The 16,616-nt window shown below is 45.2% G+C and overlaps 2 protein-coding genes across 6 annotated transcripts in view; one reads left to right on the top strand and one right to left on the bottom strand.

Annotated features, from left to right (window-relative positions):
- The window catches only part of BACH2 (BTB domain and CNC homolog 2), a 364,544-nt gene extending 348,903 nt beyond the window's left edge, over window positions 1–15,641 (top strand). For all 5 annotated transcript variants that reach the window (XM_057528127.1, XM_057528128.1, XM_057528131.1 and 2 more), the window contains exons 6-7: window positions 9,487–9,693; window positions 15,159–15,641. In XM_057528127.1, coding sequence (XP_057384110.1) covers window positions 9,487–9,693; window positions 15,159–15,641 — 690 coding nt within the window. The remainder of the gene's footprint in view (window positions 1–9,486; window positions 9,694–15,158) is intronic.
- The window catches only part of GJA10 (gap junction protein alpha 10), a 30,984-nt gene continuing 24,060 nt past the window's right edge, over window positions 9,693–16,616 (bottom strand). The window contains exon 4 of the transcript XR_009005255.1: window positions 9,693–11,514. The gene's annotated coding sequence lies outside the window, so the exon portion shown is untranslated. The remainder of the gene's footprint in view (window positions 11,515–16,616) is intronic.

Below are 16,616 nucleotides of genomic sequence, written 5' to 3' on the forward strand. Positions count from 1 at the left end.
GTGAACCCCAAAGAGATGCCAGAGCCAGAAACCAAAAAAAGAGTTTCCAGGGGACTCTCTTGGCGGTCCAGTGGTTAAGATTCTGCGCTTCCACTGCAGGGGGCTCGGGTTCGATCCCTGGTCAGGGAACTAAGATCCCGCATGCCATGTGGCATGGCCAAAAAATAAATAAAATTCAAAAAAGAAGAGTTTCCACCTCCAGCCAGCCACCTGTTCAGTACTTCAGACTGACGGGTCCTGGCTTCCTCCCAATCTCTCTTTCTCTGTAAAGAGCCAAAATGTTAGATCAAAAGAAAAGTGATAACCTACCTTATATTCTGATTTCTAGTTACACCCTCTTAACTCTCCTATCTCGCCAGCATTGACTTCTCATCCTAACTCTTCCCCAGCTTGGAGGAAAGTTTAAATAAGCACAATATTGTCCTTTATCAACAATCAGCTTTTTAAAGTTCCTCTTTTTAAATAATCAATCACAGCATACCCAGCCCCTAACATACCAAATTTAGCAGGCCTCCTCTGTGCCTACAACAGTATATAAACACACATTCGCATCTCTAGGGGTTTGGGTTTTATTTTAATACCATTTGCCATGTAATTACTAAGCAACTTGCTTTTTGCACATAGCTGTCTACTGTGTACGTGCCTCTAGGTCAATCGTGTAGGGTTGACACATGCTTCTTTAATATCCGTGGTTCCCATAAATCACAATTGACTCAGCGATCACCTATCAACAGACATTCCGGTTTCCAGTTTTTTCCCTCTTACAAACATTGGTGCAATAAACATTCTTGTGAACATGTTTAGTGGTGGTGCTTTTATTTTTGTGGGTTAGAGCCCCCATAAATGGGTTAAAGGTTATACTCATTTGTTAAATACTACCTACCTACTTTCCCAAAAGGTTGTAGCAATTCACATATCCTTCAGCAACTTATGAGTGTCCATTGCCCCCTGTTCTTACCAGTAGTAGTGGTCACCAGTCCTTTTGTTTTTTGCCAATCTGATGGGCAAAACATGATGACTTCTAGTGAAGTTGATAACTTTCTTGTGTGTATTCGCCATTTTGTATTTCCTTTCCTGGACTTCCCATTTGTCCACTTTTTGGGTATGTTGTTTGACTTTAGTCAATTTACAGGATCATTAATGCTTAATATAGGAATATTAATCCTTTCTTATATTAATCCTATATCTTCTCCCTGTCTACTTTTTATAGTGTCTTTTTCCATTTAAAAAAAAATTTAAGTTTTATGTAATCAAATTATCAATCTTTTTCTTTATGACTTCTGGGTTTGCTATTTTACTTAAAAAGTCAACTTGGGAATTTTTATTTATTTATTTATTTTTGGCTGCACAGCACGGCATGTGGGATCTTAGTTGCCCAACCAGGGATCAAACCCGTGCCCTCTGCAGTGGAAGCGTGGAGTCCTAACCACTAGACCGCCACGGAAGTCCCCAACTTGGGAATTTTTTTCTTCCAATGATGAAAAAATGGACAGGTCATATTAAGTGAAAAAGGTAACATAAACAGTATGTATAACAAGGTCCCAGTTTACTTCATAAAGAAACATATTATAAATAATAAAAGCAGTATAGAGAATAAGATAAAATGGGAGGCAAAGTTGGCAAGAGGGAATACAGGGAAAGGTTAATTTCTATGTATTTCTGTAATGTTTGAATTCTGTATATCTCACACAGATTCTTTTCTTGAGATATAATTCATATACCATAAAATTCACTCTTTTAAAATGAACAGTTCAGTGGTTTTCAATGATTCACAAAGTTGTATGACCATCACCAATGTCTAATCCCAGAATATTTTCATAACCCCCCCAAAAAACATAATATCCAGCAGCAATCAATTCTCATTGCCCTCTTCCCTTACCCCTTGAAATTACTAAACTACCTTCTGTCTCTATAGATTGCCTAGTCTAGATATTTCATTTCAAAGGAATCTTACAATATGTGGCCATTTGTGTCTGGCTTCTTTCATTTAGCATGTTTTCAAGGTTCCTCCTTGCCATTGATGTACCCACCAGGTACATTATCATGTATCAGTTCTTCACTCCTTTTTATTGCTGAATAATATTCCACTGTGTAGATATACCAATTTTGTTGATCTATTCATCAGTTGAGGGACATTTAGGTTATTTCCACTTTGGGGCCATTATCAGTTATCTGCTATGAGCATTTGTGTACAAGTTTCTTGTAGACATGTGTTTTCAATTCTCTTCGTTATATACCAAGGAGTGGAATTGCTAAATCATGATAACTCTTATGTTTGGCATTCTGAGGAACTACTAGACTGTTTTCCAGGGTAACTGAACCATTTTACATTCCTACCAGCAATGTATGAGGGATCCAATTTCTCTGCATCCTCATCAACATTTGTTACTGTCCATCTTTTTTATTATAGCCATTCTCGTGGTGTAAAGTGATATCTCATTGTGGTTTGCAGGTTCGTTTTTAAATTTTGAAAATTATAGAAGAGTCACGAGCATTTGCCAAGTAGTAAGCATCTTAGTGACATAGTTTTGTACCACAAGCATTAACTGTAGATTTTAATAAAGAAGCACTAGGAAGACAGTTTATTTGCATAGTCAAAAGCATTGATTAGTTGGACTTGCTTTATCTATTTTATTTTTTTGGCTGTGTTGGGTCTTTGTTGCTGCGTGTGGGCTTTCTCTAGTTGCGGTGAGCGGGGGCTACTCTTTTGTTGCAGTGCACGGGCTCAGTAGTTGCGGCTCGCGGGCTCAGTAGTTGTGGCATGCGGGCTCTAGAGCGCAGGCTCAGTAGTTGTGGCGCACGGGCTTAGTTGCTCCGCAGCACATGGGATCTTCCCAGGCCAGGGCTTGAACCCGTGTTCCCTGCATTGGTAGGTGGATTCTTAACCACTGTGCCACCAGGGAAGTCCTGGACTTGCTTTATTAACATGCTTCATGTCAAGAGGGATGAAAGTGTATGAGGATGATGTGTGTACATGTATGTTGGTGTATGTGTTGGGGCAGGGAGAAAGAATGTCCAGAGCAAACACAGAAATGTTGCAGAAGAGCCGTGTCTGACTCTTAAGTCTTCCGCCCAAATGTTGGCTTCCAGACATATGTTGAATGTAAAATGTTTACAGTCGTTTTTGTGGTTTGTTGAATCAGGCATCTTTTTACAAGTAACTGTAGTTGCTCTGCTTAATATTTAGAAAGAAAACCTTGCTGGGCAGCATAGAAGTCAGCCATATTTCTAATTAAAACAATGTTTTCACGTTGTCTAGAAAGACTCTTAGCATCTGCAACTGCAAAGCATATCGTATGACAGAAAGAAGAATCTATGTGACAAAGAAACATAGGGCTGATAAACAAATACTAATACTCCACAACGACTACTAGTACTACTACTAATAATAATGGGAATTCCCTGGTGGTGCAGTGGATAGGACTCTGCACTCCCAATGCAGGGGGCCTGGGTTCAATCCCTGCACAGGGAACTAGATCCCACTTGCAGGCCACAACTAAGAGTTCGCATGCCACAACTAAGGAGCCAGTGCAACCAAATAAATAAATAAATACTAAAAATAAATAAATAAAAAGAATTCTCGCTTAAAAAATAATAATAATACTTCATAGTCATAAGGCAATTCAGACTTTTCAAAGCACTTTCTCCATCTATTATCCAGTTTTATTCTTCATAGCAATCCTCTCAGCTGAGTAGGGCAGATATTACCTCCCTCTGACTCCCAGATCCTCAAAGAACTTCAGGACAGAGAAGGAAAGACTTGCCTGAGATCACATAGCTAGGTAATTGCAGCATCACAACTAAATTCCAGGTGTCCTGTGTTTGTTTCAGAAACTGGATCATAAGAACAGAGGTTAGACGGACAGTTGTGCAGGAAGTGTGTCTTTGGCAGGGGAGATTTTGTCACTGGCATCTGCCCGGCACAGAGCTGGCTGTCGCCATTCCAACAGCACTAGAATTGTCAGCCCAATGGGCATCTTGCTTTGTCCCCCAGACAACTCACAGGGATCTGAGGGGCTTGTAAGAGCATAAATGTTAAAGGCTTTGGAGAGGTGACTGCACCATCAGGTCCTCAGGGTACTGCTAAGGGGTCCAACTCCTGCAGCTTCTACTCAACATCTAATAGTGAAACCAAGAAAGGAGATAGGAAAGAAGACTGACCAACAAGCTTCCGCTGGGATTGCTAGAGGAAAGAGGTGCTTTTTTTCGCCTTTTTCTACAACGCCTGCATCTCTGTCCTGCTTCTCCAACAGCCCCCATCCAGCACACCGAAGACACCAGGCGAGTGAGATGTGTGTTGAGAGGCATGGTGAGGTGAGGTAGCCATTGTGCTGTCTGATTACAACCCTGTAAAAAGTATACAGAGGAAGCAAAGATCACGGGGAAGTCCACCAGAGCAGAGGAGTCATTGTTTGGGTGTGGACACTTTATTCTCCTCTTTTGTCTCATAATTGAATTTTCTGCCAGAAGTTATACTTCTCGTACAATTTTTAGATGGTATTCTTGTTTAACTGGGAGAGAGGGGATGTGGTTTTGGCGGCAGAAACAGGGTAGTTGTTGGCAGGAGAGAGAAAGGGAGCAGCTGCTTTCTGTCGGTGAGAAAGAAGCACCAGCACCTGGGGTCCAGCCAGCAACCCCTGGTCAGGCCCCCGAGGAGGAATATTTAGGTTTCTTTCACTGTCCAGATGTCGCAGCGTCTTCCCACCTTTTGTCAGCCCCTAGGGCCAGAGACCCCTCGGCAGTGCAGGGACCACTCATTGCAGGGAGCTCCCAGGAGGTGTGAGCCCCTCCTCTGGTCACTACCGAGCCGGCCAGGACGGGTACCGGGTGAAAACAGCTTCTGCCCTGTTCCTCCTGCTGTGCTCCGGAGAGAGGAGAGTGAGTACCGTGCTGGGGCCAGGATGACAGCAACAGAGCAGATTAGACAAGCTGAGCCTGCCCAACTCTCGGAGTGAGTCTCCACTGAGAACCCAAGCGGCGGCAAGCACCTGTCTAGAGAGACGTCGGCGCCCCGGACCCCTCGGGCCCTTGCCCTTCTAAGCAGCCTGGCCAGCCTTCCGTGCCTCTGCGCTGAGCCTCACTCACGTGTGATCGCCGAATGGTGGTGGTGGTGGTGATTGGCTGGACTCTCCATCTTGTCACCTCACTGTTTACAAGAGTCCGTGGAATGAAAACTAAGCTACCTCCGAGAAGTAAAATCCTGGAGGAATCATTGGGTTCTAAGAATTTGCCAGAAGAAAGGCAGTCAGGAGGGCCTCAGCCTTCTCAAGGTCCAAGGCCAAGTCACATTAGCTGACTTCTGAGCCCATCTGGGGACTATGTGGGTGCCTGCCAGCCTGGGAAAGGAATGTTCTCCCAGCTCCATAGTGGGTCTGCAGCTGCCCTTCATCCTGGGGGAAGATGCCCTTCAGCTTGGAACTTACTACCCTGAAATCAACAAATAGGTGTGGTGAAGTTTCCACTGTGCCTTTCCAAGAACAGTCAGGGGCTTCCCTTTGGTAGTTGGGGTAAGTCCTCCCTAGCTAGAAGGGTAGCAGCACCTTTTCGAAAGAAACAAGAGTAGCTGGGGTTTGGGCTTTTTTTTTTTTTTTTTTTCATGTGGAAGAAAGTCTATAGCTGACGATTTTCCTTTGACCTCTTTGCAAAGCAGCTTGAGTTGCAACAGCTCTGCTGAAATGTTATATGGCCTTTTGCTTCAAGGACTTTGAAACCAGCATTGTTGATTTTTCCTCTTTCCTGTCAACCTCGGTCCTGTTTCCGTAGTGTTTTATGTTTGCTGTCTGGAGGATTTTAAATACAGTAGCTCTTGGTATAGAAGGCCTTTTGACTTTCCCTGTGGCCTGAGCTATAGGTATATATTCTGTCTGAAAATAAGTAAACACACTGTAGAGCAGAAGCAGAATTGCTTTGTTGTCAGCAGAGGGGGAGACGCCGCGAAGCCCGAAGTGCTGTAACCCCTGCTGTGCAAACAAGCCTCCTGCCTGGTGTGGAAACATCCCTGTACCTAACAGACAGACCTCTGTGTTATTTAGGTACCGTCCAGGATCTGAGTGTCTGTTTGTTATCCAAAGGGTATAAAAGGGAAATCAAACATTCTTTCATATCATTATAAGCCCTGTGCAAACACAGCCCGTGGACAAAGCCCTTTCCTGGGTCCATAAACAAGGAGCTGTTTGTCCTGACTGCCCGTCATTAGCAGCCAAAGCAGGGCTGAGCCGAGCACGTGTCATGTGCACTGTTGCGATTCTGCTCTCTTGGGCCAGAATTTGACAGGTGTCATGGGACAGAGTTCGCCCTGTGGAAGTTCAATCAGAGCACCCACTGGGAGCCTTCAGCAAATGCCACGTCTAACAGGCTCAGAGCTATGAAGTAACCTGACTAAGCCGTTGCACCCAGCCGCAGGAAGGCAGATCTTTAGTAGGATTGCCTTTGTGCCTGGGGATTAACGGGCCACAAATGCCAGGATCCAGACTCATGTCTGCCTGTATCTGATGCAACCAAAGCAAAAGCCTGAGCTTAGGATAAAATATCTCCCTCTCACTCCCCTGAACAACCCAGACATAACGCTGCAGCTTCTGAATATTAACGAGGGCCTGGTTTCTTCACCCCAAAATATTTTGATCAATTAAGCCCAGACCTGCCAGTCTGATTCTCTGGTTACTGAAGTTCACTCTAGTCCACTTGTTCCGTCTTCTAGAGCTGTGCTGTCCAGTAGAGGAGGCATACGTCACACGTGGCTGCTGAGCCCTGGAAACGAGGCTCATCTGAATTGTAATGAACCCCCAAGTGTAAAATACACCTCGGATTTTGAAAATTTAGTACCCCCCAAAAGGTGAAATATCTCAATAATTTTTTTTTTTAATATTTATTTATTTATTTATGGCTGTGTTGGGTCTTCATTTCTGTGCGAGGGCTTTCTCTAGTTGTGGCAAGCGGGGGCCACTCTTCATCGCAGTGCGCGGGCCTTTCACTATCGCGGCCTCTCTTGTTGCGGAGCACAGGCTCCAGACGCGCAGGCTCAGTAATTGTGGCTCACGGGCCCAGTTGCTCCGCGGCATGTGGGATCTTCCCAGACCAGGGCTTGAACCCGTGTCCCCTGCATTGGCAGGCAGATTCTCAACCACTGCGCCACCATGGAAGCCCCATCTCAATAATTTTTAATGTTAATTACATGTTGAAAATATTTTAGCTCCATTGGGTTCAATTAAATATATTATTAAAATTAATTTCACCTGTTTCTTTTCACTTCCTTTAACGTGGCTACTAGAAGATGTAAAAATCACACACGCAGCTCACGTTGTTTGCATTGGACAGCGCTGGCCTGGCTCCTGAGGGAAGTTTAGGTTTATAGTGCCATCTGCTGGTCCACCTAAAGCAGACGCTAGTGTAAGCGGGAGTTCAGCCATCTGAGCAGGGAAACACTGTCTCTTGGCCAAGCAACATGCAATCTTCCTCTTCCAGAAGCTTCTGAGCAGGACCAGAACTGACCCCTCAAGTCTCTGCCTTGTCAGGAGTCTTTTTTTTAACTTTTTATTTTATACTGGAGTATAGTTGATTAACAATGTTGTGTTAGTTTCAGATATACAACAAAGTGATTCAGTTATACATATACATGTATCTATTCTTTTTCAAATTCTTTTCTTAATTAGGTTGTTACAGAATATTGAGCAGAGTTCCCTGTGCTATACAGTAGGTCCTTGTTGGTTATCCATTTTAAATATAGTGGTATGTAGGGATTTCCCTGGTGGTCCAGTGAGTAAGACTCTGCCCTCTGAATGCAGAGGGCCTGGGTTCGATCCCTGGTCAGGGAACTAGATCCCACATGCATGCTGCAACTAAGAGACCTGGCGCAGCCAAAGTAAATAAAATAAAATTCTTTAAAAAATAATAATAAATATATAAATATAGCAGAGTGTATATGTCAATCCCAAACTCCCTAACTATCCCTCCCCTCCACCCTTCCCCACTGGTAACCATAAGTTCAGTCTCTAAGTCCTCGTCAGTAGTCTTGAAGAGGGCGATGGCAGACTGCTGGAAGGTGCAGGCCTGTGTTCTCTACCTTGTGGGTGCTGAGGAAGCCCGCAGGAACAGCAGTTCTTTTCCTAAGAAAGATTTCAAACCGCCACAGGGTTGTAAAGAAGCATGTAACAGAATATAAGGAGGACATAGATCCATCTCTTAAAAGACAAGTGTCCTCTCTTTGGATGATGCTTACCTGCCTTGATTTGTCAGGAGTTTGAAAGTAGGACTCTTTCTGATAATAGTATCTGCATCGGTTATCTGTTGCTGCATAACAGATCACCCCAAAACTTTGTGGCTTCAAACAATGATAATCATTTAACATCTCTCACTGTTTCTATGGGTCTGGAATTCAGGAGTGGCCCATCTGAGCACTCCTGGCTCAGAATATCTCATGGGGTTGAAGTCAGATGTTGTCTCGGGCCAATCCCTGAAGGTTTGCCTGGGCCCAGAGGATCCACGTCCAAGGTGGCTCATTCATGTGACTGGTGAGCTGATGCTGGTTGTTGGCTGTAGGCCTCAGTTCTTTTCCACGTGGGGCTCTCCACAGGGCTGCTTGAGTGTCCTTGAGGCTCAGCAGCTGGTGTCCTCCAGAAAGCACAATCTAAGAGGCCTAAGGGGAGGCTGCACAGCTTTTATGATGTAGCCTCAGAAGTTACACGCCGTTACTCCTCCTGCATTGTATTGGTCAAGAGGCAGGAACACGCATCCCACCTCTTGACTGAGGAAGGTCAACATCACGTTGTAAAAGAAAATGTGAGAAGGGTTGGCCATTGTATTTTCCAAAAATGCAAAGTCCCTAATGGGTGTATAGCACTGTGCAACTAAAAAGCGTGCCCCAGTTCTGCAGATGAGGAAATTGAGGCTCAGAGAAGTAAAGTAACCAGCCTGCAGTCTCACGTCTGGCAGGAAGGACTAAAGCCCAGTTCTAACTCCTAGATCATACTGGTGTAGCCTCTCCAGGTTCTTTCCCTACATCTCCCTTATGCGGTTGTAACTACAAATTACACTGACTGTTTCATCTTTCCAGCATCTTCAAGGTGTGCAGTGCTCTCTTCATTCAAGTGTTTTAGATGATTCTTCAGTTGATGTCTGTCTATAAACTGTCATTTTACTGAGTTGAGGCTCAGTGGGAGTAGGTTTCAACTAACTATAGAGCCCTTCTTACAAAAGTGCTGTAGCAATGACAGTGTATACATTTTCCAATATTTTCCATGCTGTTTGCTTCAAAGATCTCAGGAATAATAACCACATTATAATGTGTGTACTCACATTCTGTTTGATTATCTGAATATTACATCTTATTTATTTTTGAAACAGGAAAGAATAATCACTGCCTGCTTCAGTAGTTTTCAGAGTAGTTGGTCATTGTAAAAAGGAGGTTTTTCCAATTTTTGATGTTCCACCTGCCAGAATGAAAACAAAACTCCAGCTGCCATAATCATGTTCTGTTATTCTTGGTTCCAGGTCAAACTTCCCTTTCCTGTAGATCAAATCACAGATCTTCCAAGGAATGATTTCCAGATGATGATTAAGATGCACAAGCTAACCTCAGAGCAGTTAGAGTTCATTCACGACGTCCGCCGGCGCAGCAAGAACCGCATCGCGGCCCAGCGCTGCCGCAAGAGGAAGCTGGACTGTATTCAGAACTTAGAATGTGAAATCCGCAAACTGGTGAGTTGGCCCGCCCTTTGCTGTCAGCAACCTGGAGTGACCGGGGCTGATGCAAAGTTATGGTAGCGAAGGCCGGAGAGGTAGAGAGAAGGGCCACCGTTCAGGGAAGTTCGAGTTGATTTTTAACGAGTTCTCAACAAAAATAATACCTTTACATCTGTAATGTGTGTGTGTCTGTGCAGGTGTGTGATTGTGTGTCAGTATTTTATATCTTTCAGCCATTCGTATATTTTTTTAAATTTATTGACATATAGTTGATTTACAGTGTTGTGTTAATTTCTTCTGTACAGCAAAGCGACTCAGTTATACATATATTCTTTTTCATATTATTTTCCATTATAGTTTGTTACAGCATATTGAATATAGTTCCCTGTGCTCTACAGTAGGACCTTGTTGTTTATCCATTCTATATATAATAGTTTGCCTCTGCTAATCCCAAACTCCCATTCCTTCCCTCCCCTAGAGGTGCTTCTTTTTTATTTTCCATTCAACATGTGCTGAGAGCTAACATTTATTGAGTGCATATGTGGACCAGATATTATTCTAATCTCTTTCTGTAGGTGATCACATGTAATCCTCACATCAACCCTATGATTTAGGTTCTACTTTATCTCCATTTACAAAGGAGGAAACCAGAGTGCAGAGAGGTTAGGTAACTCCCCACTATGTGGCAGAGCTTGAATGCAAACCCAGCTGCCTGATTCCAAATCTTGTTATTTGCACTGCTTTCTCCCACCTCCCATGGAGGAGTGTAGGTTAGAGGCAGGACACCAGCCTACCACCAGGGATCGCTCAGCCATGTCATCTCCTGAAGCCCTTCACAGCCCCAGGGTCCTGAATTCTGCCTCAAAGTGGCTGTCACCTCCTCCCTGTGCCTGAGAGTATTTTGTCTTGGGGAATAATCTCCCATCTCCCAAGCCTCCCCCTCACTCAGAGCTCTGCACTCCCTTCTCCCTGATAAGCAACCTTAAGCTACAGGAAGTAAATCCAGGTGGCCTCTGGCTCCTGATTGTACCCTTGAAGGCAATCAACGCACCTTCACTCAGCTCAGCCTTTCTGCCGGCCAAATCCTGGAAACTCATCCCAGGTGCCCTGTCTGTGTCAGGCTGAAGAAGAGGGAGGCCACGGACTGTGGTCATGATCTAAGTTTGGGTCCTCAGGCTATACGTGGCAGTCCTTTGCCTCCTGGTAAGCCGTTGTCCTAACGAGAACCTAAGAGCAAAATAAGACATTTGAGAAGCCTGAGTAAATGTTACCTGTTACCAAGATAGTCCTGGACCTTGGGGTCTTTTTTTTTTTTCTCTTAATTAACACCAGCCAAGCAGGGAAAATGTGCCCATGTTCAGTGGCTGCCATCACCTACAAAATAAAGGCCAAGCTCCTTAGCAAGATGCACTGTGCTCTCCATGATTCAGTCTACCCTCCAGCATCACCTTCCTCTCTCTTCTTGGAACTGGACCCCCAATAAAATCAAACTGGATGCTCTTCCCCTCAGCCCCATCTCCTGCTGTTTCTACCTCTGTGCTCATGCCTCTGCTATTTCTCCTCTACCTCGGACAGTCCTCGACTGTTTTTTTTCTCTGACTACATCCTTTGTTCCTTAAGAGTCAGGTTACTGTCACCTCTCCAATAAGCCCCTTTCCTGAGTCCCTGGTGAGGCTGAGCACCTGTCCTCAGAGCCCTGATCTGACCTTTGGCTTCATACTTACCACATTAGTCTTGCATTATCCGTGTATGTGTCTCTCCTCAGCCCTGGCCCTAGACTGTAGGTTCCTCACAACAAGACAGTCTTGAGAAGCCTCTCAGGAAAGGTCTGTTGCCCTAAAATGTATTAGAAATTGTGACTGAGTCATGAGATTACAAATTCCTTCTTTCCTTCAAATTTTTCTTTAATGTTGTTTTAACAACAACAAAAATGTTTAATTTAAGCCAACATAAGGAAGCAAGATATTGCTGCTGATGAGTGTGGGTCTTTGGAAAGCCTGCTGGGCTTAGGTTGGGACCCAGGCAAGGCTGAGCCTGCTGGGTATAAGGTTTCAGGGCCTTAAGCACATGTCTATAGTAATTCAGCCCTGCACTCTTTTTCAGGTACGAGAATAACTCTAATCACCCATATTTGAGAAACGCCTGACTTTTTGTAATTAGCACTCTTCTCTGTAATTTTGTAATACTGAGCAAATAGGAAAGTCTAAGCCATGCCCCTGGCAGATACCTAAAGCTCTTTGCTAATATTGTTCGGTTGAGAAACCAAGAAGGCATCTCCTAGTTCTCCCCCTGCTTTTTTGGAAACCCCTTGAGTAATGTGCTGCATTTCCCTGCTGAATGAGAGTGTCGATGTACACCTGTGACTTAGAGCATCCTGTTTTGGTTTTTTTTTAAATTAATTATTTATTTATTTATTTATTTTATTTGTGGATGTGTTGGGTCTTCCTTTCTGTGCAAGGGCTTTCTCTCGTTGCGGCAAGTGGGGGCCACTCTTCATCGCGGTGCGCGGGCCTCTCATTATCGCAGCCTCTCATGTTGCGGAGCACAGACTCCAGATGCGCAGGCTCAGTAATTGTGGCTCATGGGCCTAGTTGCTCCGTGGCATGTGGGATCTTCCCAGACCAGGGCTCGAACCCGTGTCCCCTGCATTGGCAGGCAGATTTTTCAACCACTGCGCCAGCAGGGAAGCCCAAGCATCCTGTTCTTAACCGAGGCCTTGATTTCTACTGCCTTTCCTGCAGAGAGCCAAAACCCTGTCACGTGCAGCATTTCATCTTCTTCCCCCTAGAAAGTGGCCCAGGATCTTTCGTAGATCAGTGGACGTGGAGGGGTGGGTGGCTTGGCCAGGATGATGTGGCAGAATGGAGACCGCGATCCCTCCTGGGGCTGGTGTTGCCTCCCATTTTGCAGACTTGCAGGTCCAGGTAAGGAGGTCCAAGCTGCACAGCCACAAGTGTAAGATTTCTTCTCTTGGCGAGCCCTCCGGATGTGTTTTACTCCACACCCACCCCCGCTCTGGGGAGTAGCGCCTGCTCCCGGTGGGCAGGGGCAGGCTGGTCCCGCCCCACGGGGCCCAGCTCCTGCCCACTCACTCCCGCCCGCACCCACGCGGTCTCCAGCATGCCACTCACTCTGCTTTTGCAAACTTGCGAAATGTATTCCTCTCGAGTTGCACTTGTACATCTGTTTATTTTTCATTTTTAAAACATGTTTTCTTGATAAATTTATAAATATTTTAGCAGGTGCCCTTTCCCCGTGTAAATCTCTGTCTCCGACACACATGCCCACACTGCCTGCCAGATTGCATTCGTCTTTCGGCACGTGCACCTCCCATGTAGGAGACCCACTGGTAATGTTTGCTTCTCTCTCTCTGTCTCTCTCTCTCTCTCTCCCCACCCCGCCCCGCTCTTTTTCCCACCCTCTTGCATCCTCTCCTCATCTCTCCTGCGCACCCTTGCAAAGGGTGAGGACTCACTTCACAGCACTTCAGATGTCCCGTTTTCCCATCCATTTCACTGCGTGCGCCTCACAGAGCCTCCTCATCTTCTCTCCTCACACAGCTAGTTATGGGAAAACCTTCATCAGTCTCCCCTGTGGTGGCTAAATTCATCTCTCTGATGGGGTGATGAATTTTAGTAACACAAGAGCTTATGTGGGGTTTTCTCTAAGGAGAATATCTCAGAACCCTGGGCTGGTACTCTAGGGCTCAGCCTCCTCACCTCTGTCCCTGCTTCCTGTGTCCAGAGAGAATTGGTCTTGGGACTCACTGCACAGTCCCCAGCCATCTGTGCCGTTGTGTTCAGTCCATCAGCTACAGAGGCCAGAGAGCCTACTGATATAGTATTTTTAAAAAATTTATTTTTTTGGCTGCGTTGGGTCTTTGTTGCTATGCGCGGACTTTCTCTAGCTGTGGTGAGCAGGGGCTGCTCTTCGTTGCGGTGCGCGGGCTTCTCACTGCGGTGGCTTCTCTTGTCGCGGAGCATGGGCTCTAGGCGCACAGGCTTCAGTAGTTGTGGCGCACAGGCTCTAGAGCGCAGGCTCAGTAGTTGTGGTGCACGGGTTTAGTTGCTCCACGGCATGTGGGATCTTCCTGGACCAGGGGTCGAACCTGTGTCCCCTGCATTGGCAGGTGGATGGATTCTTAACCACTGTGCCACCAGGGAAGTATAAGATTTAATCATGTGAAACTGCTGATGGTTGATTTCTTTTTGCAATTTTCGTCGTTTTTTTTTTCTAAATAGACTTGCTTTTTTTAGAGAAGTTTTAGGTTCACGGCAAAACTGAAGGGAAAATACAGAGTTCCCACCTGCCCTCTACCTCTGCACACTCACAGCCTCCCCAGAGTGGTACGTTTGTTACAACTGATGAAGCTATAATGACACATCATAATCACTCCAAGTCCATAATTTACCTTAGGGTTCACTCTTGGTGTTGTATGTTCTATGGGTTTGGACAAATGTATAATGAATGACATGTATCCACCACGACAGTGACATAGAGTAGCTTCATCTAAAAATCCTCTGTGCTTCAGCTATTCATCCCTCCCTCCCCCACCCCACCCCTTAGCAAACACTGATCTTTTTACTGTTTCTCTAGGTTTGCCCTTTTACAGAATGTCATATAGTTGGAACTGATGGACTGTTTTTGACCTTCAGCAATCGCAACCTAATGCATTTGGGGGAGATTTTCAACTACAAGGTTTGGGACTAAGAGTTTTCCGATTGATTCTCTGCAAACCCCAAATTCCAGGCAACTGGAACCTTGATTCTCTGCAGTTTTCTGGTTGGTGGTGATTTTGCTGGTCACTCGGCTGGGCCTCAGAGAGGCATGAAAAGAAGCACCACAGGGAAGGTGTCAGGGTCAGTGACACATCTGGATGGGCTGCTCAGATGGGAGACTTGGCAGAAGTATGTGTCCAGGCTGTCTGGATAGATTCTCTTTTAAGTTTCTAGATCCTGACCTACTCATTCATGAGTTACACTATAATGTAGGATGCAAAAACCAAAGTTGGAAAACCCCCAGAACCTACTGTATAGCACAGGGAACTCTGCTCAATATTCTGTAATACCCTAAATGGGAAAAGAATTTGAAAAAGAATAGAAAAAAAAAATAATGATGTGGGCTTGTATGATTCCATTTATATGAAATTCCAGAGAAGGTAGATCTATAGAGATAGAATGCAGGTGAGTCGTTGCCTGAGGCTGGGGGTAGGCATGGGGAGTGACTGCAGTGGCCGTGAGAGAGATTCTTGGGGTGATAGGACTGTTCTAAAATTGTATCATGGGATGGTTACACAACTTTATAAATTTACTACAAATCACTGATTGTTTCATAGTTGAAATTAATGCATTTTATGGCATGTAAATTCAACCTCAACAAACCTGTTAAAATTTTTTTAAAAAGAAAAGCCCCAGAAAACAGGATGCTGGGTCCTCCCATTCAGGCTGGATCAGGCCTTTTCTTTTTCTTCTGTTGTTCAGGTGTGTGAGAAAGAGAAGCTGTTGTCGGAGAGGAATCAGCTGAAAGCGTGCATGGGGGAACTGCTGGACAACTTCTCCTGCCTTTCCCAGGAAGTCTGCCGAGATATCCAGAGCCCCGAGCAGATCCAGGCCCTGCATCGGTACTGCCCTGTCCTCAGACCCATGGGTCTCCCCACAGCCTCCGGTATGAACCCCGTGCCCTTGGGCGCGGAGCAGAACCTTGCCGCCCCCCAGTGTGCGGTGGAGGAAAGCGTGCCCTGCTGCTTGGAGCAGGGCACGGCGGCCCCTGGGCCCCCCTGGGCGCCCAGCAGCGCCTCAGAGAACTGTACTTCTGCTCGGAGGCTGGAAGGCACTGACCCAGGAACCTTCTCAGACAGAGGACCTCCTCTGGAACCCAGGAGCCAAACGGTGACCGTGGACTTCTGCCAGGAAATGACTGATAAGTGTACAACCGATGAACAGCCCAGGAAAGATTACACCTAGTGACGGCCTGCCTCCTAGTTCTCAGCCCTCTCCCACCCAGGTGTCCATGGGTCAGCCTGCGGTGCCGTTTGTCTGTCGTCTGGAAGAACCAAGAAGGAATTTGGTGCACACTACAGCAGTCTTAGCAGCAATACTGTTTCCAAGTATTCTCTCCTCCCTTCAAGCAGGAGCGATATATAGTTAGTTACCTTCACGATGGTGCTACCCCTTGCTCAGGCAAGGGAAGACGACAGTGACAATGCTGTCTGTCTGTGGGTTCATTTCAGTCTTAACAGGGATAGACTGTAACACCTCTAGGACCCAACCACGGATTTTTTTTCTCAGTGGCCCATGTCACAAACCCTATCTCAGGAATTTCTTCTGAATGTTCGATTTTTTTCATTGAAGACAGCTTCTATACACATCAAAGTTTTATAGCTAGACTGTACATATTATATATAATATATATATAAAATATATATCTCTCTCCATATGCAAAAGTCCTGCATGCCTCGATTTTCTCATCCTAAAACTGGAAACTTCGTTTCTCGTTTATAAACAGGTTCCAACATTCCTCTTCTTTTGTCTCTTGACGCTAGAACTAGTTTGTAACTGTTAAGACGGTCGTTTTTCTTGCTTCACCGTTCACTTTCAAGTTGTGCTTATTTATGGACAGAATTCAATGTTGGAAGCTTTCTTTGAGGTTTTACTTCAGACCTTTTTTTGTTGGTTTGGTTTGGTTTGGGCACCGTCCGACGGTGCCAGTTGAGTATCATGGGTTTGGTTTTTTCTTGCAGATACTGTACAGTCAAGGTCAACTTTGCCACTTGCACTGAGTTTTGGGTCAAACCTATTTTCTTAAATGAAGTTGTCACTTCAGTATAACTCAAGTAAACTGTATATTCTTGGCTTTTAGTTAAAAAAGTAAAACAGCTAATTAAAAAAGCACTCAGGTGATGATAATTATGTAGGAAAAACAATCTTGCCAAATAATGA

The sequence above is a fragment of the Balaenoptera acutorostrata genome, chromosome 14, assembly GCF_949987535.1.
Source record: "Balaenoptera acutorostrata chromosome 14, mBalAcu1.1, whole genome shotgun sequence".
NCBI lineage: Eukaryota > Metazoa > Chordata > Mammalia > Artiodactyla > Balaenopteridae > Balaenoptera > Balaenoptera acutorostrata.